The sequence below is a fragment of the Rattus norvegicus genome, chromosome 6 (genome assembly GCF_036323735.1).
Source record: "Rattus norvegicus strain BN/NHsdMcwi chromosome 6, GRCr8, whole genome shotgun sequence".
Lineage (NCBI taxonomy): Eukaryota > Metazoa > Chordata > Mammalia > Rodentia > Muridae > Rattus > Rattus norvegicus.
In genome coordinates this window covers 15,289,576-15,312,329 of record NC_086024.1, presented here as the reverse complement: position 1 = coordinate 15,312,329, position 22,754 = coordinate 15,289,576, and the positions used below count along the sequence as shown (strand labels likewise).

Below are 22,754 nucleotides of genomic sequence, written 5' to 3'. Positions count from 1 at the left end.
TATTATATGTAAGTACACTGTAGCTGTCTTCAGGCATACCAGAAGAGGGCATCAGATCCCAGTACAGATGGTTGTGAGTCACCATGTGGTTTCTGGGATTTGAACTCAGGACCTCTGGGAGAGCAGTCAGTGCTCTTAACCACTGAGCCATCTCTCCAGCCCTTACTTATTATTTTATGTATATGAGTACACTGTAGCTGTCTTCAGACACACACCAGAAGAAGGCATTGGATTCCATTTACAGATGGTTGTGAGCCACCATTTAATTGTTGGGAATTGAACTCAGGACCTCTGGAAGAGGAGTCAGTATTCTTAACTGCTGAGCCATCTCTCCAGCCTGTGATGTAAATATTCATGTAATATAGTGTGATATTTTAATGTCTTTATGCTATGGTCAGGCCAGGGTACTTAGCTTACACCTCACTTTAGACAATAGTCGTTTCTTTGTGATGGGAACACTGACTGTCCCCTCTACCAGTTGTTTTGAGAAAATTTTATTTAATTTTGCTTTTTGAGACACTATGGTAATTTGAATAGGAATGGTCCCTATAGACCCATGTGTTTGAATGCTGGGCCCATAGGGAGGAGCATTATTAGGAGGTATGGCCTTGTTGGAGGAAGTGTGTCACTGTGGGGGTGAACTTTTAGGTCTCATATATGCTTAAGTTATACCCAGTGTTACTCAGTCTCCTGCTGCCTGCCAATCAAGATGTAGAACTCTTGGCACCTCTAGCACCATGTCTGTCTGGGCACTGTTATTCTTCCCACCATGGTGATAATGGACCAAACCCCTGAAACTGTAAGGCACCTAACTAAATGTTTTCCTTTATAAGAGTTGCCATGGTCATGGTATCTTTTCATAGCAATGGAAACCCTAACTAAGACAGACATCCACATGACCCATGTGGGAACCAGCCCCTTCAGGGAAATGCTCAGAGGTCATTTGACCCTCTCTTCAGTTGAGCAGCTTGTCTACAACATTTTGATCTCTTACTGAGAGGTGCCCTCATAAAGGATTGTTGTTTACAGCAGTTTCTTTCCCCCTTAATGCTCTTTTGGCCACTCTCCCAATAAAACCACCCAATGAGACCCCTAACTCCCTTTTCCATGGGGCTACGCTTTTCTCTTGGGGACAGCCTGGTAGGTTTTGCCTCTATTAGAGCTTTGTGTTGACCTCAGTACTGTGTTCCTCCTCTCCTCTTTTAACCTCACAGGGATACTTTTGGGGGTTGTCATGAATTAAGGTACACTCAATTCCAGTATCCAGCAAAGCACAAATATTTAGAACATTGGTGGGTGACCAATAAATCTGTAACTCAACACGACCCCTCTGGTTGCCATGCATGGCCCTCACATTTAGACAACCTTGACCACCCCATCAGAGGAGCATTTTGGGCAGCTCTCCCCCTGCACCTCTTTTTCCATAAAAGTGGGGAACTACTGTTTCTTTGTCTTCTGTTTCTTTTAACCACTTGGTGAACTGTTGGTCAAGCTTTAAGGCCTTCCAAAGACTCACACGTACAGAAGTTGGCTTTCTAGCAATACTTTCCAACTTGACATGATTCTAGTCACATTTGTCTTCAGGTGACTTAGGCAGGCTCTTCCTGTGTTGACCATTTTTCATCTCCCCCAGGCCACTCTCTTACTTTACAGTCACTCTACACATCCTGTAAGTCACTGAGATCCACCAGGGCCTCTCCTAATTCATAAAGACCTCATGCTCCAATCTTGGAGTTCAGCAAAGCTACTAAGGTTTCATACTAATCTCTAGGTCCCTCTTGAATCAACTTTTCCTTAGTTCTGTGAACATAGTTCTGCTGATAGGCAGAGGCTGCCTGACCTGTGTCATGTGTAGGTAGAAATGCATCTGAGGCAAAGGTGTTGTGTAAAGGAAACATTGCAACAAATGGAGATGCAGCAGCTTCCTCTATGTTAGCCTCTATCTACCCTGACGCTAGTAGGCAAACAGGAGGCTGAGAGAGCTGGTGGCTTGCTACTTGTTAAGGCTTGTGGACAAGAGGGAAAACAAAGTGCAAGTTAAATTCATGCTCCAAAGCCCTTCCTGATTCAAGAACTTGGAACCCATGGGAAGATTCAGAGAGTGAGGCAGAGGAGAACATGGTAAAAGCAATACAAGATACCTGCAGGCCCAACTTTAAGAAAGAAACATTAGAGACAGTCTATAGGTGGGGACATTAACAATGGTCTAATGCAAGGTAACTGAGCATCTCAACTGCTGGAATTAGAGAAGACCATATAAAAAGCAAAGGGCCTGTGACAGCCTGACTTGTGCAGCTGTGGGAAATGGGAGCAGATGACTGCGGTGGAGGCAGGAAAACTGAGTGATACCATTGATTACCCTTCCCTCTTTAAGGCAAAGTTTGCATAACCTGAGATACTATGAGGAAATAAATCCCTAATGGACTGGCTTTAGGAACATATGGTTGTCTTCATCTAAAGTCTCATAAAAGAACAAGAATGGAGGAGGAGACTGCACCATGGAGGGAGGTGGGAGGAGACTGCACTGTGGAGGAGGTGGGAGGAGACTGCACTATGGAGGAGGTGGGAGGAGACTGCACTATGGAGGAGGTGGGAGGAGACAGCACCATGGAGGGAGGTGGGAGGAGACTGCACCGTGGAGGAGGTGGGAGGAGACTGCACTATGGAGGAGGTGGGAGGAGACTGCACTGTGGAGGAGGTGGGAGGAGACTGCACTATGGAGGAGGTGGGAGGAGACTGCACTATGGAGGGAGGTGGGAGGAGACAGCACCATGGAGGGAGGTGGGAGGAGACTGCACTGTGGAGGAGGTGGGAGGAGACTGCACTGTGGAGGAGGTGGGAGGAGACTGCACTATGGAGGGAGGTGGGAGGAGACTGCACTATGGAGGGAGGTGGGAGGAGACTGCACCGTGGAGGAGGTGGGAGGAGACTGCACCGTGGAGGGAGGTGGGAGGAGACTGCACCGTGAAGGAGGTGGGAGGAGACTGCACTGTGGAGGAGGTGGGAGGAGACAGCACTGTGGAGGAGGTGGGAGGAGAATGCACTGTGGAGGAGGTGGGAGGAGACTGCACTGTGGAGGAGGTGGGAGGAGACTGCACTATGGAGGAGGTGGGAGGAGACTGCACTGTGGAGGAGGTGGGAGGAGACTGCACTATGGAGGAGGTGGGAGGAGACTGCACTATGGAGGGAGGTGGGAGGAGACTGCACTATGGAGGAGGTGGGAGGAGACTGCACTATGGAGGAGGTGGGAGGAGACAGCACCATGGAGGAGGTGGGAGGAGACTGCACTATGGAGGAGGTGGGAGGAGACTGCACTGTGGAGGAGGTGGGAGGAGACTGCACTATGGAGGAGGTGGGAGGAGACTGCACTATGGAGGGAGGTGGGAGGAGACTGCACTATGGAGGAGGTGGGAGGAGACTGCACTGTGGAGGGAGGTGGGAGGAGACAGCACCATGGAGGGAGGTGGGAGGAGACTGCACCGTGGAGGAGGTGGGAGGAGACTGCACCATGGAGGAGGTGGGAGGAGACAGCACTATGGAGGAGGTGGGAGGAGACTGCACTATGGAGGAGGTGGGAGGAGACAGCACCGTGGAGGAGGTGGGAGGAGACTGCACTGTGGAGGAGGTGGGAGGAGACAGCACTGTGGAGGAGGTGGGAGGAGAATGCACTGTGGAGGAGGTGGGAGGAGACTGCACTGTGGAGGAGGTGGGGATGCAAGAGACTCAGTTCCTGGGCCACACAGAACTATGTTCACAGGAGAACTAAGGTGGTCCGTTAGGCTTTGCATCCAGTTTGCAAACTGTTGCACTGTTTTAGTAGAACTTCTGTGTTACTGTGGGTAGCTCTGGAGGCTAATTCGTTGTATTTGTTTTATTCTAACACTCTCTGTGATTTGTTTTCTTTTTTAAAAAGTTTCATCTTTAAGAACTTGTATGTAAGAGCTCGTATGTAACTATAAATTATTTTCTGTTAAGCAGTGGTTTTACAGATTATAGCTCTTTAAGGTGTTGATTATAGTCAGGAAATGCCATTACATGAAACGCTCTGAAGACCAGGCTCTGATTGTTTTTCCCTTCTCCCTCTAGTGGGCAGAAATTATTTTAAAATGGTAATACGGTAGGGTTCATTAGCATTGGGTGTATCACAATGTACTCTCAGATTTGAAAAGAATTAGAAGTGCTGTTATTTCAGAAGCCTTGAAGAAACCATTCTGTTCCTTTGCAGGCGTAATAGTGGATCCTTGAGTGTCGAAGACGTACTGACCAGCTTTGACAACACAGGGAATGTCTGTAAGTCACGTGCTAACTATAAACTATATTCAGTGCTTAAAATAGTATTTGTTATACTGTGTGTTTATACTTATGTTATATGTGTACTACATATATGCATATGGTTTTGTATATGTGTATGCATGCATACATATATACATACATATTAGATTCCTGGTGCCTTTAGCTGTAGAACGTGCCCGATAGGGGATGCATACTAAATGGGATATGGCAGTTTTAACCAAAGCTTTATGGTGATGTGTGTGTTGAGACAGAATATAGATCAGAAGGAAGTCTGGGTCCCCCAGTGTCCTTCCTTCTGTTTCCTGTTTCCATTGCAACTTTTTCTGGAAGTCCAGTTGTTGGTCTGCTTCCTCCTCTGCTCGTTTTACTCTTCACTCTTTTGGTGCTGAGTGAATCCACAGCATGCTCTTCATATACTTAAGATGCAAGTTTTTGATTATATAATATAGGCTATATTCTATTTTTGTCTAAGCCTCTGATTAATTGGTGATCTATTTCTCTGCTTAGAACTTCATTTAAGCAATTCTAAAATAATGCCATATGATTAAAGCAATCAGCTAAGAACATATTCACATCACAGTTAAATAACAGATCATGATAAGAGCTATGTGTGCCCTCTAAGTTGTTGCATAGGATACTTATCAAAATAATGAATCAATAGTAAAATATGACTGTTTCAAATTTAAAATAACTCAAATCTTTTCTAAGAAGAAACATCAGAATTACTTACTATCTATTCTTAAATGATAAACTTTGCTGATAGTACTGTTTTATCAAATGGATGGATTTTGATTGAATAATGTATAATCATGGACATTAATTTTGTTCAATGTCCATATTTTTGTTAGTTCTTGTTTGTATCGAAAGTTATATTTTGTCACTAAGGAATCTGTAAATGTTCTATTCTAGTACCCTAAAATATTTAGTATGGACAGTAATAGGTTATCTTTTAGCCTATTCATGTTGGCCTTTAGCGAATTCTGACTTAGGTGCATATTGTAGTTTTGTTGGGAGCAAGACAAGAAACTGGCCCAGGGATGCTATGGTGGTTGAGGACCCATTCTCCATTATACTGCAGTAATGTGAACTATCATTAAGTCAGCCCTGTGCACACAGACGTTTAGAACGTGATCCTGGAACGTGAAATAAAGACTTTTTAATTCGGTATCATAAAGGAAGTATTGTTTTCTCGACTCACTATGAAGTAGGGCCACTAGCTGGCAGCACTGTGTACAATAAAGACAGTCTCCTAAGGGTTCAAGGTATTTTTCCACACATACATAACCGTCTCATTCTTCTCTAACATCTTCCCCATCATCCACATCCCTTAGCTGTTGCACTGACAAATGGAGAAATTGTGTGCTGAGGTCGCCCTTCCCTGCTCTGTGTCCTGTGCTGAGGTCGCCCTTCCCTGCTCTGTGTCCTGCGCTAAGGTCCCTCTTCCCTCTTCTGTGTCCTGGGTTGAGGACTCCCTTGCTTCCTCTGTGTTGTTTGGTAGAGAACTTCAGGACAAGACATGTCTGTACCTTAAGTAATTTGTCTTCTCTATGACTTGACTTTCACTCATTTTTAAAGACTCCATATAGTTCATAGACACGGTAGAGCTCTCTTCCTCATGGTTGATGCTCAGTAAATGGAAACTAATTATTTATTGCTCCTGGTGCTTGGTACTTTTCAAACTTGTTTATAAGGGCTTGTAAGCATGTATACTTTATGTTGTTAAGGCTGGCTGCCCAGGCTGCTCTAAGGAGAGTTAGACATGGGCACCATACCCACCTGCCCATTACATGGTCTGGGATGTGAGCCCAGGTGATTGTGTGGCTGGTGCTTCCTCCCCTCAGTCACCTCCTGGTCCGTACGCAACATTCTACTTTGTGGTGCAAAGTATTCTATGTGGAGTTCATTGGCTGTCATCCCCATTTTTCTCTCTCCCCTCTTCTCTGCTGCTTGTTTCCTTTGTCCCTTTGTCCCTGGACAGTTCTACATATACGTATATGGTTTATGTGACTATAAATATGTGACTGCATGTTCCTCTTAGTTTATGAGGAACAGCTATTGAAATCCCATTTAATAAAAAGGTAAAGTACCATTAAAGTAAATATTAGTTAAACTTTATATAGCCATCATATAATGCTCATGGGCAAAAAAGTCATTTTTTTTAACCTGATACATAAGTTTGATTGGATTTTATGAGCATTGCTCGGTTGAGTTTGTCAGTGGGAAGCCCAGCAGAGGGCGCCACAAGCACAATTCTGTCTCAAAGCACAGTATAAAGCCACAGGAATAACTAAGCTTTCATTGTATAAACATTTAAAGATGTGTTTATATACTTTCATCGACTTCTAATATGTTCAATACATTTGTCAATCACTAAGAATTCTTATCTTTGAATTTGTTTTGTTTTTGTTTGAAATGTCAAAATGTCAGCTTTTTATTTCTGTTTTAGCCTTAAGTAAAGCCTGGTGTGCCGGGATGAGACTTGAGGTGGTGCACCGGCATGGTGGCTCCTGTAGAACTGGCGCTGGAGTGTGCAAAGGGGCATTTACAGTGAGGACAGAGGCTTCTAGTGGGAGAGATGGCGAGCGCCGCCGCTGGGGTTCCTCAGGTCACTGTCACTAATGACACAGGAAGACATTTTAGAATCATTCAGTTCTGCTGTTATGCCCAGGGAGTGAATGCACTCCTCAGCGGAGTCACCATCTTAAATGTAAAGATTAAGTAATGGTTATGTTCACTTATGCTTTTAGAGAGTTCCAGAATTTCCAAAACAATAAGGAAAAGCCTTCCCAATTTGGGGAAATAATTGAAATATCTAGTTTTTATTTCCTCTTATATTGGAAAAGAAAATATTTTTATACTTGCTTTTGTTATTTATATTTTATTTGTAAGCCTTAAAATGGCTTATAATCTTAAGATGTATTTTACTACTTGACTTCTTTTCAATGATGTAGGAAGAAATTAAGATGGACTTCGTGGGCTGGACATGGGATGGCTTAGTACTAGTGTTTGCCCACATTCACAAGTACCTAGGTTTGACTCTTAGTTCTCGAAAGAAACAAGCGTCACGCAGAGTTAGTCATTTCTGCACACTGAGCGCGCTTTAGGACCCAGCATTTGCTTTGTGGAAAGCAAACTATGTTAAAGCCAAGCCTCCTGTGGATTGGCTTCTCTGTTCTGTTCTCAGCACTTGAGAATATTCTTCCCAAGACGCCCAAGCCGCTCTGCAGAGAGAATGTGTGTGCCTGGGAAGAGACGCCATTGCGTGTAAGCTAGGGAAAAGTGTAGGGCAGCAGCCCTCATCTCCAGTGAGGGTCACTTCCGCTGACACCTGGCTTATGGAGGCCATGTCTGACAGCACTGCAGCAGCAGCGGATTTCCTGCTTTTGTTTTCCCTGTGGGCAGAATCCTCTTTCCTGCTAGTCCCTTTGACTTCTACTCAGAGAAGCCTCACCATGCTGTTTCTCTAAAGTTGTCTCTTGCTTCTACTGAAATGATCTTATTTTTTGGAGACAAGGTGTTTCTTTGTCCTTCCAGCTGTCTGGGATATCACCAGGCAGAACATGCTGGCTTTGATTCTCAGAGCTCCTCCTGCTTCTGCCTCCTGAATTCTGGAATCAAAGGCCTACACCACCATGTATGGCCCAAAATGGTTTCTAAAGATGGGAGTCTTCTCATCTGGGCTGATAACAAACTGGGTTGCCATGGCATCCATTATTGGCTCTCTACGATATCCTCCACGTGCTTGGGAATACAATAGTTTCCCTTATGCATTCTTTAAGTGAACTATGTCTTGATAGCCTGAACAGATGAATCAATATCTCATATAATTTATTGCACATATATATAACATATACACCACATAGGTAATATATGGAGTTTAATGATAATACTGCACTAACTCTAGAAATAATGAAAATTCAGAAATAATTCTATAACTATAGACACATAAAATATGTATATTGTTACATGCCTGTTATCTGTAATGTATATATCTGTAATGCCAGTAGTTATGTATCATGGCAATAGTTCAGTGTCAGTCAGAAGTTTTGGCTAATTTTGTAGCTTCATCTTGGAGATTATATTAGTAAAACCCCTCTTGCTGTTCTTTCAAGTTTTTGCCTCTTCTGCATGGGCTCCGAGAGGACCGCGTGATTAGGAGATGTCTCGTGGCTTCCTGAACATGTCTGAACCTCTTCTCCCCTCCTTCACCTGTGACAGTGGTGATCTTCCCCACGGTGAATTGTTGGGCGCAGCTGAGCTTTTAATGGGTACAGCTCTAGTTTTTCCCTGATTCTCTCTACTTGTCTAATAGCAGGATCTGTTTTATCTTTTAGACTAGTAGTCAACTGTTACTAGAGGAAAGATTCTTATTAAGATTTTTATATATTCATTTTTTCCTACCTTAGAGAAACTGAAGGGCACATTATGGAAATACAGTATAAATTTTTAGTTTTCCTGTTATATTATTATTTTGTCATATAGAGTATATACTATTTGCAGAATTCCAAAGCTTCAGAATGTCAAGTTGAATTAAAAAGTGTTTTCTCATTCAAACAAAGTTTAGTTTTATGTAGTTATATATATTTATATACATGACTCTATAGAGATCTATACTGCATCTGTAACATACCCGCGCGTTGTATGCTCGTAACACATTACAAAGCATGCATGTGTAATGTACATGCATGGTAATTGTCATGTGTGTGGCTGATCCTCTACTTCTGACCCAGCCCTGAGTCTGGGGTGGGCTGGACCCCTCACGGCGGCAGGGAGGGAAGAGAAGAGCAAACACTGTGCCCTTGAGAGGGAGGCGCTGGAAGGCGAGCTGTTCCCAGCAGAGGCTGCTGTTTAGCCCAGCACATAAGCCGCCTGTGGTGGAAACCAGAAGCCATGAGATCAGCATAGAAAGCTGATCAATGGAAAATAAAAAGCTCGACCAGAAACTCTGGCTGACTCCTTCCCTGGGTCTTTCCCAGTCAGTTTCAGGTAGGTGATAGCACCTGAAGGGAAGGTCCGCTGTCTGTGCTTGCTGTTCTATTCTCTTCTGCTGGCCGTGTGTCTAATAACCTCATCCATTCAAGACTGAGGGCACAGCTCTTGTGCCCTCTCATATGAGCAGTATGTAAACACAGATATAATCCCTGCTGTGAATTATATAGCCGTCATATATCTGTTTACATGTATGTCTTGTGACCTATATCCACCCGTACTTTGTATTTCTATGCAAATATACACATATTTTAGGAGTTCAATTAAGTGAGAAAACTCTGGCTCTCATGGGTCATTCACTGCTCTGTTTTAGAGCAGGTGTCACCATGGAAAGTGTATGAAGTATGTCTGAGTATGAAGTATGTGAGTGTATGAAGTGTGTGTGAGTATGAAGTATGTGAGTGTATGAAGTGTGTGTATGAAGTATGTGAGTGTATGAAGTGTGTGTGAGTATGAAGTATGTGAGTGTATGAAGTGTGTGTATGAAGTATGTGAGTGTATGAAGTGTGTGTGAGTATGAAGTATGTGAGTGTATTAAGTGTGTGTGAGTATGAAGTATGTGAGTGTATGAAGTGTGTGTGAGTATGAAGTATGTGAGTGTATGAAGTGTGTGTGAGATGGATTTAGCTCTGCCAGTTACTGTGTAATCACCAGGGAGTCTTGGAACACATACTTACTCTTGAGAAGCACTACTACTGTGGACGGTGATAAACATATCTGGTTGTAAATACTTTTGATTAGTAGTGTTCCTATTGTCTGCGTCATTCTCCAACTTTTTTTTTTTTTTTTTTTTTAGACAAAGTTTCTCTATGTATCCCCAACTGTCCTGGAAATCACTCTGGCCTTGAGACCAGGCTGGCCTTGAGTTCAGAAATCCTCCTGCCTCTGCCTCTTGAGTGCTGAGATTGAAGGCCTGTGCCACCACTGCCGGGCTCTCATTCTTGAACTCTTTAGTTTTCTGGTCACTAACCAATCATACAAGGAAGGAAGTACATTTCCTGTCTGGAGATTTCCCATTGCTTGTTATGTGCAATGATCTGCAACTGAGACTGTGGCGTCCTGTGTTAGCACAGTGAGCGTTTAGTAGAGAAGACAAGGTGCTCACAGACTTGAACATCCGGGGCTCATGACCAGGGTGGGGTATCAGTGACAGGAAAGGATTGTTTTTTCTTTTGAGAACACTTAACTATGGGTTAAAAATAACAAAGCCTTTATCTTCTAGCAACATAAATTTAAGTTGGATAAAATGCTTAATTGGAAACTGACATTTCTGTATATTCCAGATGGATACTTTTGTTTTATGAAGACAGGGATGGCCTTCTAAATGTAATCCAATCCCGGGATTTCAAGATTATAACTAGGTTGACGCAGTTTAGGACACTTTGTTCAAAAGGCAGCATCAAGAAGCTGGAATTTGAGCAACACACTGGCAGTTGTTGTTTGAGAAGTGTATGCTGACAGAAGTGTCGTCTCTAGAGAGCTTTCAGATCAGCAGTGGAAAGGCCAGCCTCAAGCCAGCAAGCAACAGTTCACTGGCACAAGGGCTGTCTGGCAGTTTCCTTAACACTTTAAGCATCTAGTTTCTGACTATTCTCTTTCTTAAAAATAGCGCAACTGTTACATAAAGCTATTAGTAAAGAGATGCACTGTACAGTGAGTGTGGACATTTAATTTAGGTGGTTTGTTAACTATGGACCTCCATACAGTGGGCTGCTGTGTAGTCATCAACAGTCATGAAATGTACTGAGTTAGGAGTCAATATAGAAGGGCTGGAGAGACGGCTCAGTGGTTAAGAGCGCTGACTGCCCTTCTAGAGGTCCTGAGTTCAATTCCCAGCACCTATTTCAGCTTATGCCTGTCTTCAACTATCTGATGCCCTCTTTTGGTGTGCAGATGTACATGCAGACAAAATGTCCATTACATAAATAAGTAGATAAAAAACAGTATAGTACATGTGGTCAGTGTGTGTGTGTGAGAAAGAGAGAGAGAGAGAGAGAGAGAGAGAGAGAGAGAGAGAGGGAGAGGGAGAGAGAGAGAGAAACAGAGAGAGACAGAGAGAGAGACAGAGAGAGTAAAAGCAGGCAGAGAGGGCAAGTTTTGGATGTCTTCCTTGTTGGGGTAGAGATACCACACCAGTCCAACATGGTTCCACATGGAAAGGTTTAATGAGAGAAGAAGAATAGAAGAGGAGAGGAGTAAAGTCCGGCCATAAGCACGTGGAGGGACGGGGGAGGGGAATGGGGGGAGAAGGGACAAAGGGGAAGAGGGGAAGGACAAGAAGCAAGAGGGTGAGGAGGGGGCAAGCAGCCCCTTTTATAGTGACAGGACTACCTGGCTGTTGCCAGGTAACTGTGGGGGTGGAGCTTAGACAGAATGCTAACAATTCTCATCCTTAGGAAAACCTTCCATCTCTTTTGAAACAGTCTCTCATTGGCTTGCAGCTCACCAATTAGGCGAGAGTGCCTGGTTAGGAAGCAGCCCTCCTGTTTCCTCCTTTCCAGTGTTAAGATCCCAAGTTTGCCCCACTATCCCTGGCATTGTAACAGGGGTTCTGTAATCAAACTCGTACTCATGCTTGGGAGGCATCTCCTAGTGTGCTCCTAGTTGTGTAAAGTACACCTACAGAGCGTCTGAATAACTGACTATGCGCAGAGCTGCATGTCAGTGCTCAGGGCTTTGCTGGGGTTATGAGTGATTTGCATTTTCTTCATTACACTTTCCAGAATTGTTTGAATTTTTATGGTATGTATTACTTTTACAACTAGGAAGAAAAGAACATTGCTTTCATTTTTAAAAAGTATTCTTAAACTTCCAAGTGAAGCGTTTATCTTTGAAAACTGTGATAAAAATCTCAAATTATTTAGGATAAGGAAGCAGTGCATTTTTACCAGTCAAAAAACAGATCATGCTTTGTTTTCTCTGAGAGGCCCACAGTGTGTCCGATGTCAGTGTATCCCACTAGATTTTCAAGAACTCAAAAATCAAAGCAATTAATCTTACGTTAGCGCAGAGAGTACAAAGGGTTAAAGTCACACAGCAATTAGCTTTGGGGAAACTTTCTAAGGTCTTTTGGAAACGGAATTCAGAGGATTTTCTGTGCTCTCTGTGCTTAGGATGTGTAGATAGGCAGCAGCTGGGCGGCAGAAAGATCCAGGGCGCAGGTGCATCAGGCTTGGCTCCGGAGCTCAGGGAACATGGCTTTTCCTCTGGCTCAGAGTTGGGTAAGCGTGGCTGAAGCCACACAGAACCCTTTGCATTTGATGTGATGTTACAGTTTACCAGGCAGGGAACATTGAGAAGATACCTATTTTAAATGTATTTTTACATTTTCATTTGAAATGCCAGGGAGTTGGAAGAAGCATTTAGATGTCTCTTTATAGCATTTTTTCCCTTTTTTTTTTTAAAACATGGAGTTAGAGCATTTGTCTTTGAAAATAGAAAGTGAAAGATCCCACGCAGAGAGACCCTTACTCAAGTCTTGGGAAATCGCGGACCCCAGACACAGAGAGACCATTTTGGATGTAATAAGCAAAGGCGAGGTTTATTACAAGAGACCTATTACAGAGATCTCCGGGCGGACACGTATCCCGTGTAGGAGACAGAGGTGTCGACCACGAAACTCAAAAGTCAGAGGGTTATATAGAGAAAGCTAGGGGGTTTTGGCGTGGTTACATATAATTGGCTCATTCAAACATAGCAGTGAGAACAAAGCAGAAAGAGTACGTGTTAGAAGTCAGGGGCTTATCAGGGTCTGGAGGACACCTAGTTGAAATATGGCCCTGAGTGAGCTGGGGGGAGATGTCTTCCTGCCAGACGTCCCATGAATCAGTCCCATTAACTCAGGCTGGTTCCTGCATTCCTTTTCTTTATGGCTTGCCAGTCCTGCCTGGACAGTGTTTCCTGTGCTCCTTTATCTTAATGGCCTGCTAGTCCTGGCTGCAGGGCCTAGCCCTGGGTCTGTGGCCTTTTGGGGTTTATTCTTTTAATTTTGTATCTGTGGCCTTTTGGGGTTTATTCTTTTAATTTTGTATCTCCAAACCTAGAATTCGTATAATTCTCCTTTCATTCCCTTCTTCTTCTACTAAATAATTCTAATCTTAGAATTTTGATATCAAGTCTTGTATTTGGTCTCACCAGTTGTCCTAACTGACTGGTACTGTTGTCTCAGTCACACAGGGTCCAAAAACTAAAACCAAGAAAATTATTAATAATGGCCCAGCTGTAGCAGAGAGTAGGGTAGTCATCCAGGGAGACCGAGTGAACCAAGACTCAAACCAACCTTGTTAAGTGTCTCTATCTTTTTGTAGGAGTCAAGCCTATTAACTAGTTTTTTTTTTTTTAACACACATGGACCTATAATCAGAAGCAGAAGCAAAACTAAGAAGGGTCCCATAAGGGAAGATATCAGAGTAGTTATCCAAGGAGATCTACTAAACCAGCTCTCGAACCATCTCTGATGTGTTTTTCTGTCTGTCTTTTGTCTAACCTTTTTATATGTTTATTTATGGAGTCTTTAATTACTCCTGAATGGTCTGTATAGAAGCAACATTTTTCTTTCAGTGTAGCACACAGACTCCTTTAAGGAATATCAGGTCTAATCTTTTTCTATTTTGAAGGACTACCTCTGAGAGGGAAGTTAGGTATTCTTGGAGGTCAGCTAAAAACTCCTTCCCTCTTTTTATATCTGAGTCAATGGCAGTTTTGAATTCTCTATAAGCCTTGCATTGCAACAGCAGATGTCCTTGTGCTGCCCTTGCAGCACCTAGATAGCCTTAGCCCTAAGTAATTCTCAACTCCTTTTTTTTTGTGTCTTACTAAGTCTTTAGCATCAGGATTCCAATCTGGACACTATCTGAACCTATACACCAAGGTCATGACTGTCTTTCAGAACTTCTAAACTTATACAGGTTGTGATCCCTGAGGCACAGTCCCAAGAAGTGTTAGGAGTACTAACATATGCAATGTTACATCATTTGCAATAGAAATCAAGCCGATTTCCACACCTCTCCCGATGGAACGAGGGCAAACAGCATTTAGTCACACAGCTAAGCCAGGAGGCTTTCTTGGGACAAAAAGGCCTTGTGTCTGTGAAACAGAAAAGTGAGCAGAAGGGCAGCCTATCTGTTACCGGCTGTCTCTCTGGACTTAGATTTTCCCTTAAGGAGTACCTCCCTTCAGTGCCAGCTCAGTGGCTCTGTCTCTCAATAAACCCAGCCTCGAAGGACACTAGGCTTCTAGTAAGAACTAATAACAAAAGGATGGAGAGACGGTTAGAACCTGGGTGTTAGATACTGAGCAGCTGACAAAAGAATTGTAACCAGTTCACCTGGGGCTATCAGGACCTCAGTAGCAGCCCTTTACCAAACTGTCTCACTGGGTTAAAGGGCCTATGGAAAAGAAAACATTAATCCTGACCTTGGCCACCGCCAAAGCCTGAATTCTAAATTTTGACTGGCAAAACAAAACAAAGTTCTTTGTTTTGTTGTAGATTCTTTGAAACTATTTTAGGGGCTCTTTTTGTCCCCCAACCTGGGGCATTTTAACCATAGGGGCAGGAACTGGCTGCTGCGGGGATAGGACCAAAGGCACTCTCCATGTTAATGATGATCAGCGAGAAAAGTAATTTAATGCTGGAGACTGGCTCCTCCCTTGGAATAAGGACAGCAGATAAGGCAGGCTTCCTTAAAGAACTTCTCTAAATGAGCGCTCTCCTTCTGTGAGCAAATGTCAGAAATTCCTTTCTTGTTCTTGTTTTCCTTATAGTCCTCTCTCACCTCGCTCTCAGCCTTTTTAGATAGTTCCTCCTGTAGCATTTCTAACACAGCCTGTCCTTTTTTGTTATATCCTGTTGACAGCATTTCTGATCTTTTAGGCAGCTATGCACTAAGTGTCAAACCGGCTGAAACTCCGCCTTTAAGATTCCTTACTCCCAAGCAAAATTTAAATCTTTCTCTAGCTTATCTCAGCTGGCTGCGAGTACAAGCACAGATAAAACACTATGTTTTAAAAATTAACGTTGGCTATCAACCAACACACCGCCACTAGAGCGGGGTCCACAAAATTAAGTTCCTTACTCACTAAGCATTAAGGGGACCAAGTAAAACTCTTCAACGAACAAAGCAAACAGTTTCATGATTTCAAACACAGTCGTCAGTCCAAGATTCAAACACAGACGTCAGTCCAAATTCAAACATGAAACAAAAGTCAAAAAGACACTGGACAATACCACAGAAAACAATCCAGGCAAACAAGACCAAGACAAAGCATCCTATCCAGAAAACCACAGTCAGGTACTCAGAGTGGGATTCCACATCCACTCTCTCAACACAGACACAGAGTGGGATTCCACATCCACTCTCTTCCTCTTGACTGGCCACAGCCGGGCTCTCCCGACTGTTCTCCACCCGTGGAACGTCTTCCAGGGGCTGCAGCTTGCGGGCCCGGGGCATCCCCCATTCCGCAGCCAGGGGGTCCTCACGGACCACGAAGGCAGCTGCACCGAGTGGGGATACACATCCACTCTCCTAGAACAGGGCAGGAATACACATCCACCCTCTTAGCACAGGGCAGGAATACCCATCTGCCCTCTTAGCACAGGGCAGGAATACACATCTGCCCTCTTAGCACAGGGCAGGAATACACATCTGCCCTCTTAGCACAGGGCAGGAATACCCATCTGCCCTCTTAACACAGGGCAGGAATACCCATCTGCCCTCTTAGCACAGGGCAGGAATACCCATCTGCCCTCTTAGCACAGGGCAGGAATACTCATCTGCCCTCTTAGCACAGGGCAGGAATACCCATCTGCCCTCTTAGCACGGGGCAGGAATACTCATCCGCCCTCTTAGCACGGGGCAGGAATACACATCTGCCCTCTTAGCACAGGGCAGGAATACACATCTGCCCTCTTAACATTGACCAGTACTAAGACACACACATATACACACACGGCGGAACCAAAACAGACAGACACAGACTGACAAATGCGGCGCTGCTCACACAGAAACACTCAGACAAACATCCAACTCACCTCCAAGGGGTCTTTGGAGTCTGGGGTGGTCGCGCAGATCTCGGACGAGCCCCCAAAATGAAAGATCCCACGCAGAGAGACCCTTACTCAAGTCGTGGGAAATCGCGGACCCCAGACACAGAGAGACCATTTTGGATGTAATAAGCAAAGGCGAGGTTTATTACAGAGACCTATTACAGCGATCTCCAGGCCGACATGTATCCCGCGCAGGAGACAGAGGTGTCGACCACGAAACTCAAAAGTCAGAGGGTTATATAGAGAAAGCTAGGGGGTTTTGGCGTGGTTACATATAATTGGCTCATTCAAACATAGCAGTGAGAACAAAGCAGAAAGAGTACGTGTTAGAAGTCAGGGGCTTATCAGGGTCTGGAGGATGGCTCTGAGTGAGCTGGGGGGAGATGTCTTCCTGCCAGACGTCCCATGAATCAGTCCCATTAACTCAGGCTGGTTCTTGCATTCCTTTTCTTTTCTTTTCTTTCTTTTTTTTTTTTTTTTTTTTTCCGGAGCTAGGGACCGAACCCAGGGCCTTGTGCTTGCTAGGCAAGCACTCTACCACTGAGCTAAATCCCCAACCCCGCATTCCTTTTCTTTATGGCTTGCCAGTCCTGCCTGGACAGTGTTTCCTGTGCTCCTTTATCTTTATGGCCTGCTAGTCCTGGCTGCAGGGCTTAGCCCTTGGTCTGTGGCCTTTTGGGGTTTATTCTTTTAATTTTGTATCTCCAAACCTAGAATTCGTATAATTCTCCTTTCAGAAAGCAGTGTTATAAAACGACAAAATTTCCTAGAACCTTGTGCTCTCGTCAGTGAGACAGTCCTGGAAGGTACCCACGTGTCTGTCACATGTCTGCTCTGGGTTTCTGGAGGGATAGTTCTCAGTCACGCTGCCACCGGATACGCAGGCACCGGTGAGTCCCACTCTCCCAGCAAAGGCCCTTCTTTCTGAGTAGCTTCCATTTCCTGTCCCATTCCTTACAGTGTTTGTTTGTCAGCTGCATTGTCAGTCTTACCCCAGTGGCTAAACTTACCTTCCTAAGAGGCAGGGAGCTGATGGGCAGAGTAAGGCACACAGCTTAAAGGCTTGGGGAGTGACCACCCCAGGAATTTAGAAGCCTTCATCTATATTTCTCCAAGGGTCGGTCTCCCCACCATGGTGAGAAGTGGGTTTTAAAGTTCACGGTGAGAACTGAAAACCACAGTGCTGACTTGAGGGACAGAAAATAACTTCGGCAAAGGGAAAAGACCGTGAGCGGTGGATTGTCTCAGAGGACTGAGTAAAGGTCACTGGAAGATAGGCTCTCCGGGTGTCCGAGAGGTAGCTGACATTCTAATGGAATAGGGATTTGGGGAGTGAAGGCAGTAAGGAGAGATTGTGCAGTTTCTTTTAATAGTCTTAAAGTAAATGTCCACCTTTCTTTCTTTTCTTGAAGTGCTGCTTTTTGTGATAATCACACAGTAGCAATTGTGACTTGTGCTCTGACATAGACTGTCCTCCAAGGCACACCTCAAATTTATGGCCACACGATAGTTTAAAATCGCAAACATAAACCCACCCTATACAGAGAGCGCAACTGAAAGAATATTCATGTCTTCAGCAATGTTGTTCCGGTGATGGGCAGCCTTTCCACAGAGCACTGCTGTAGTCGTGCGGACATTTGTATGGCCTGGGTATATTGCACCATGTTATGAATTCTTGATGTGAACAAAGTAGTCAATGGTTGACTGCACTGACTGTCTGTTCTATGTGCCTCACTTTCTTCCCTCCACTCTGCTCTCAACCTTTAATCTGAATATTTGAGTCGAGTCCTGGGGAGGTGGGAAGGAATGAAGATTCAAATCATGCTGTCTGTGTGCCTGAGTCTGAAAATGGAGAAGTTATGTAGATTGTAGACAGTCTGCATGTGCACTCTGTCTGCTTGACGGAGAGTACTGGAGTAGCTGGGGTGTCCCTGTAGGCAGTGACCACATGGTGCGTCAGAAGCCTTTGTTCTTCTAGGATGTTGAAGGCCAGGCTTTGTGTCATTGCCATCAGAATCTCTGACAGTCGACATGACTTAATTTTTGGCTGAAAGGTGTGGTGGAACTCGGAATTAAGAGCAATAGTATTTTGCTTAGTCTTGGACTTTGTAATTTTTATTTAAATACTTTATTCATTTTAGTGAGTAGAACATAGTGGGGCTGGTAGATTGTTATTATCTACAACCAAGAAATACAAAATAGTTATGAAAACCACAAGGCCTCTTCTCTGGCTTCTTTAGAAGGAAATTCAAGGAGGCGAAGTGTGTAGCGAGGAGGAGAGCCTGGAGTCATATTACCCATTTTGAGCTTTCTGTTTTCTCATTCTACAGATTTGTAATTTGCAATTTAGCATTCAGCTATGTACCATATATTTACTTAGTTCTTATTTTTCTCCAAAACTGAAATTTAACGTCCCTGATTGCAGGTGGTTTATGCAGCACGTGTAAAACCTGTGGTTTTGTCTCAGAGGCTGTCCTTTCAGTGAGAACATTGTCAAGTGATGCAAAGGCTGGCACAATTCTCCTTTGACCCGCCCATCTCCTGCCATGGCATGTTGCTATTGGTCCTGGATCTGCTAACTATAACTGACCACACAGGAGACAGTTCCAGCTCTGTCATTTCACTCTCTCTCCCTCTATTTTCTGTTGTAAAATGTGGAGCAAACCTGCCAGAGGATGCTCTGCCCCGTGGAGTAGGAGCCTGGGTGGACCGGCTGGAGTGTGGAGGACAGACAGCCAACCAGGTTCTTTAAGGAAGACTGACCATACCACCTTGTTTATCTGTCTATATCACAGTTGTGCCTTGCATAATATTAACAGTGCCTCATTCTAAAAAGGGCCCACTTTGGATGGTTGATTTTCTGTGTGTGTTCAAAAGCCAAGGGCAGAAATATTGGGAGATTACATTGGTTATTTATAGCTAGGCTTCTATCTTTATCTCGCCAAGAGGGCCTGGCCGTGGGGAGATCAGTATGTGTTGATTTTTCTTAATCTTTAGTTTCATGTCAATAAATCATTTTTTTAAAAAAGAGACTTGTTTATTTATTTTATGTGTGTGAGCACACCATTGCTGTCCTCAGACACACCAGAAGAGGGCACCATAGCTCAATACAGATGGTTGTGAGCTACAGTGTGGTTGCTGGGATTTGAACTCAGGACCTTTGAGAGAATGGTCAGTGCTCTTAACTACTGAGCCATCTCTCCAGGCCTGTAAATCCTTTTTATTTATTTTTTTTTTTTGGTTCTATTTTTCGGAGCTGGGGACCGAACCCAGGGCCTTCCGCTTCCTAGTCAAGCGCTCTACCACTGAGCTAAATCCCCAACCCCTGTAAATCCTTTTTAAATGTTGATTTATTATTCTATATAATAGGTAAATTTAAGTCTAAATTTTATAGAAAATATACTATAGGCCCCTAAATGAATAGGAACTGAATTTAGAACATATAAATCTTTTGTGTAACTAATGCAATAATTAAAAAATAGCTGAGATGTTAAAGTAGAGAGGATTCGTATGCTCTAGGTGTTCAGTTCCTTTTAGAGAGTGCATATAAAGGAGTGAGTGGCACAAGTCTACACTCACACATGTATAGTCGTTATTGGAAAGACTGTATTCTTTCCTTTACCCCTGGCCAGTGGTCATTTGAGTTTGTGACCTCATTGTTTCCTGGATTTGAAAGTCTTTAAGACATCTCTTTTGTGTATTTTTCAGATTATTTATCTACCTAGGAGTAGTAAACTTTCATTGGTCACTTTATTTACTAAAGTCAGTGAAATAAAATAATTTGTAAATAGTTTTGGTGATCTCTTTTTTAACCCAGTATGTTAATATCCAATCCTTTGGAAAGTATTCTCTACATATTATCTGAAAATATTGGGATCTATCAACAAATATTTATATTATTCTATTTAACAAATCTAAGCTAATATATTTTATGACATCCAAGTATTTTAAAGAAAACATGTTATTTTTAAAACTTGCTTGCTTGGGTCAAACTTGTGAACTATAATTTTAGAATAAAATTGAAATTTAACATAGAGTTACATTAGAGCAACAAAAGAAAACGTGAGTATTGGTGAGTAATGTGTGCATGTTTGCATGTGTGTGAACATGTGTGTAAACATTGATTTACGCTGCAGCAGGCAGTTAACTCAGCTTTCATTTGCCTCTTCTTACCTCACTTATAGATGGGACAGGAAGAGCAGTCTCAGCAGATGTTGTTAAGTCCTCTCATGTGCTGTCCTGCATTTCAGTGCCCACATGATCTCTCCACTTTGCCTGAGCTGCTGCAAAGGAGTAACACATTCTTTCTACATCTGCTGAAGAAACTTCTGTATTCAGATCTGGATAAGTCTCAGTGTTTGATGCATCCAGGTACTTGGATGATTCCTGTGAACCATATTTAAATCTCACCAGCAAACAGCTTTCAAAAAACAATGTGAAAGAACCACATTGCTTCACCAGCGAAGATCCACCCAGCTTATGCTGGCCAGAGTGCTTCAACTTACTCTCGTGACAGTAAGAACTTCTGTAGCGTGCATGTTTTATTTGCGACGTGATTTAATTTGCATTTTTAAAGGCCTAATACATTTTCAGTTAGAATAACTCCAGGGAGAGCATCTGTTTCAGCCTTGTAAGGTTTTTCTGAGCCTCTGACCACTGGTCTATAGGCCTGTTACAAACCTTGCTTCTTTAGCTATTACTGCCCTCTGAGGATTCATTGCATCTCTTTTTGCATTGGGTATCAATCATCAATTATTCTCTTGGATTTATTCAGCCATCTCGTACAATTAAACATTTCCATACTTCATGCAAAAGTAAGGGGAAGTAATTTTTTTTTGAGGTTTGGTGATTCATCAGTTGGATAGAAAGTGATCAAATTTCAGCTGACTTTTCCCTCAGAACTGCACAGCAATGCACTGTGCTTCCTATCAGTAAGCTGAAAGTTATTTTAATTCTTTCTCCCCAACCCCACTTTAAAAAAATGAAACCTGTTAATTCTCCTGTGGGACCTGAGAGAGCCTCCTGGTATTCTAAATTGTGTGATAGAATCTGGCATGGTTCTATGTCAGACACTGTTGGCTATTTAGTGGGCACTGACTTCCTGCTCTCAGAGATGTTCTAAGGATTTCTTTGGTGATTTTTCTCTTCTGTTTTTATCACCATTGTCTTTGTAACTTTCACTTTTCGATGCTTACTCAGGACAGTTTATTTTTCAATTATCTTCTGATTTCCAGCCTTTCTGCTATGTGTTTACGCTTGGATAGTTACACAACCTTTTACCTTCCAACTCTTATGTTAGTGTTTTTTATTTTTATCTTTATGCCTTTTAACGTCTGAAACTTTTGGGTTTTGTTTTTTCCAGTGTCTGCCACCCCTTAGTATAATTTTTATTGTTTCTTGCTTGCATGTCTGTTTAGACATCTCCTGCAAGTTACTTTACATTTTTTCTCTGGCTACCGTCTTTATCACTGAAGCTTTTTAAATGGTCAGTTATATAGAACCAGAAACTACAGTGATCCTCCAACTGTTGACAGCAGGTCTCTCTGTAGGGGCATCTGGTTGGGTTATTCCTGAGGAGGCCCTGGGTGTCCATGTGCCTGTGTGCTCCTCTCGAGCTGGTTTACTTTCTAGACAGCTAATCTGTGGAGACTTTGTGATTTCCACCTTTATCGCATGTAGGTACACAAACTAATCACAGATAATTATCTAAGAACTTAATGTAACACCCGTCTTCATACTTTGGTTGGATATAAAATGACTGAATCTCAAATGACTTTCTCTTCAGAACAGCACTGTACTTTCTTGAACATGATAAGCCGAATGCTCTTTTAATTCTCCACCCCCCCCCCCATCCCACCCTGCCACCTCTTTAAATGAAACCTGTTAATTCTCCTGTGGGACCTAGTAGAACCTTCTCCCCAGTGTTCTAAAATTCTGACCTGGTCCTATTTTTAAACTGTGTTGGCTGTTCAGTGGACATTTTAAATTTCCTTTTAAGTAGACTACATAGTCTTCTTGTCAAATCTATAGTAGAAAAAATATTCCCAGTTTTAATGTATTAACAAAGCTTTGTTTTGGCTTTAGAAATTGTTTTATTTCTAAACTCTGTAGCTCTCAAGGTTCAATTCAAGTGTCATTTTCCTACTTTATGAGGCCTTTTCTGACTCTGCTGAGTAGAAGAAGCCCACCAGTCCTCTGTCTGCCTCTGACCTTCTCAAATTTGAAATTCGCTGAGATAGGGCTGGTCAGACAGGCCTGAGTCTGGGCACTCATGACCTAATTTCAATCTCTGGAATCCCCATGACAGAAAGAGAGAACCAATTCTAGCAAGTTGACCTCTGACCTCCCCACATATACCAGAATATGCATATATGTGTGCATACACAGTGAGATAACTTCAAAATAAATAAATAAATGAAAAAATTGA

General features: G+C 43.1%; 1 protein-coding gene across 7 annotated transcripts in view; it reads left to right on the top strand.

Annotated features, from left to right (window-relative positions):
• Nucleotides 1–22,754, top strand: part of Camkmt (calmodulin-lysine N-methyltransferase) — a 381,129-nt gene that overhangs the window by 20,637 nt on the left and 337,738 nt on the right. For all 7 annotated transcript variants that reach the window (XR_010052079.1, XR_010052080.1, XR_010052078.1 and 4 more), the window contains exon 3: nt 4,226–4,290. Coding sequence is in view for 2 of the 7 variants with exons in the window: in NM_001134463.1 (NP_001127935.1) it covers nt 4,226–4,290 (65 nt within the window). In the remaining 5 variants the exon portion in view is untranslated. The remainder of the gene's footprint in view (nt 1–4,225; nt 4,291–22,754) is intronic.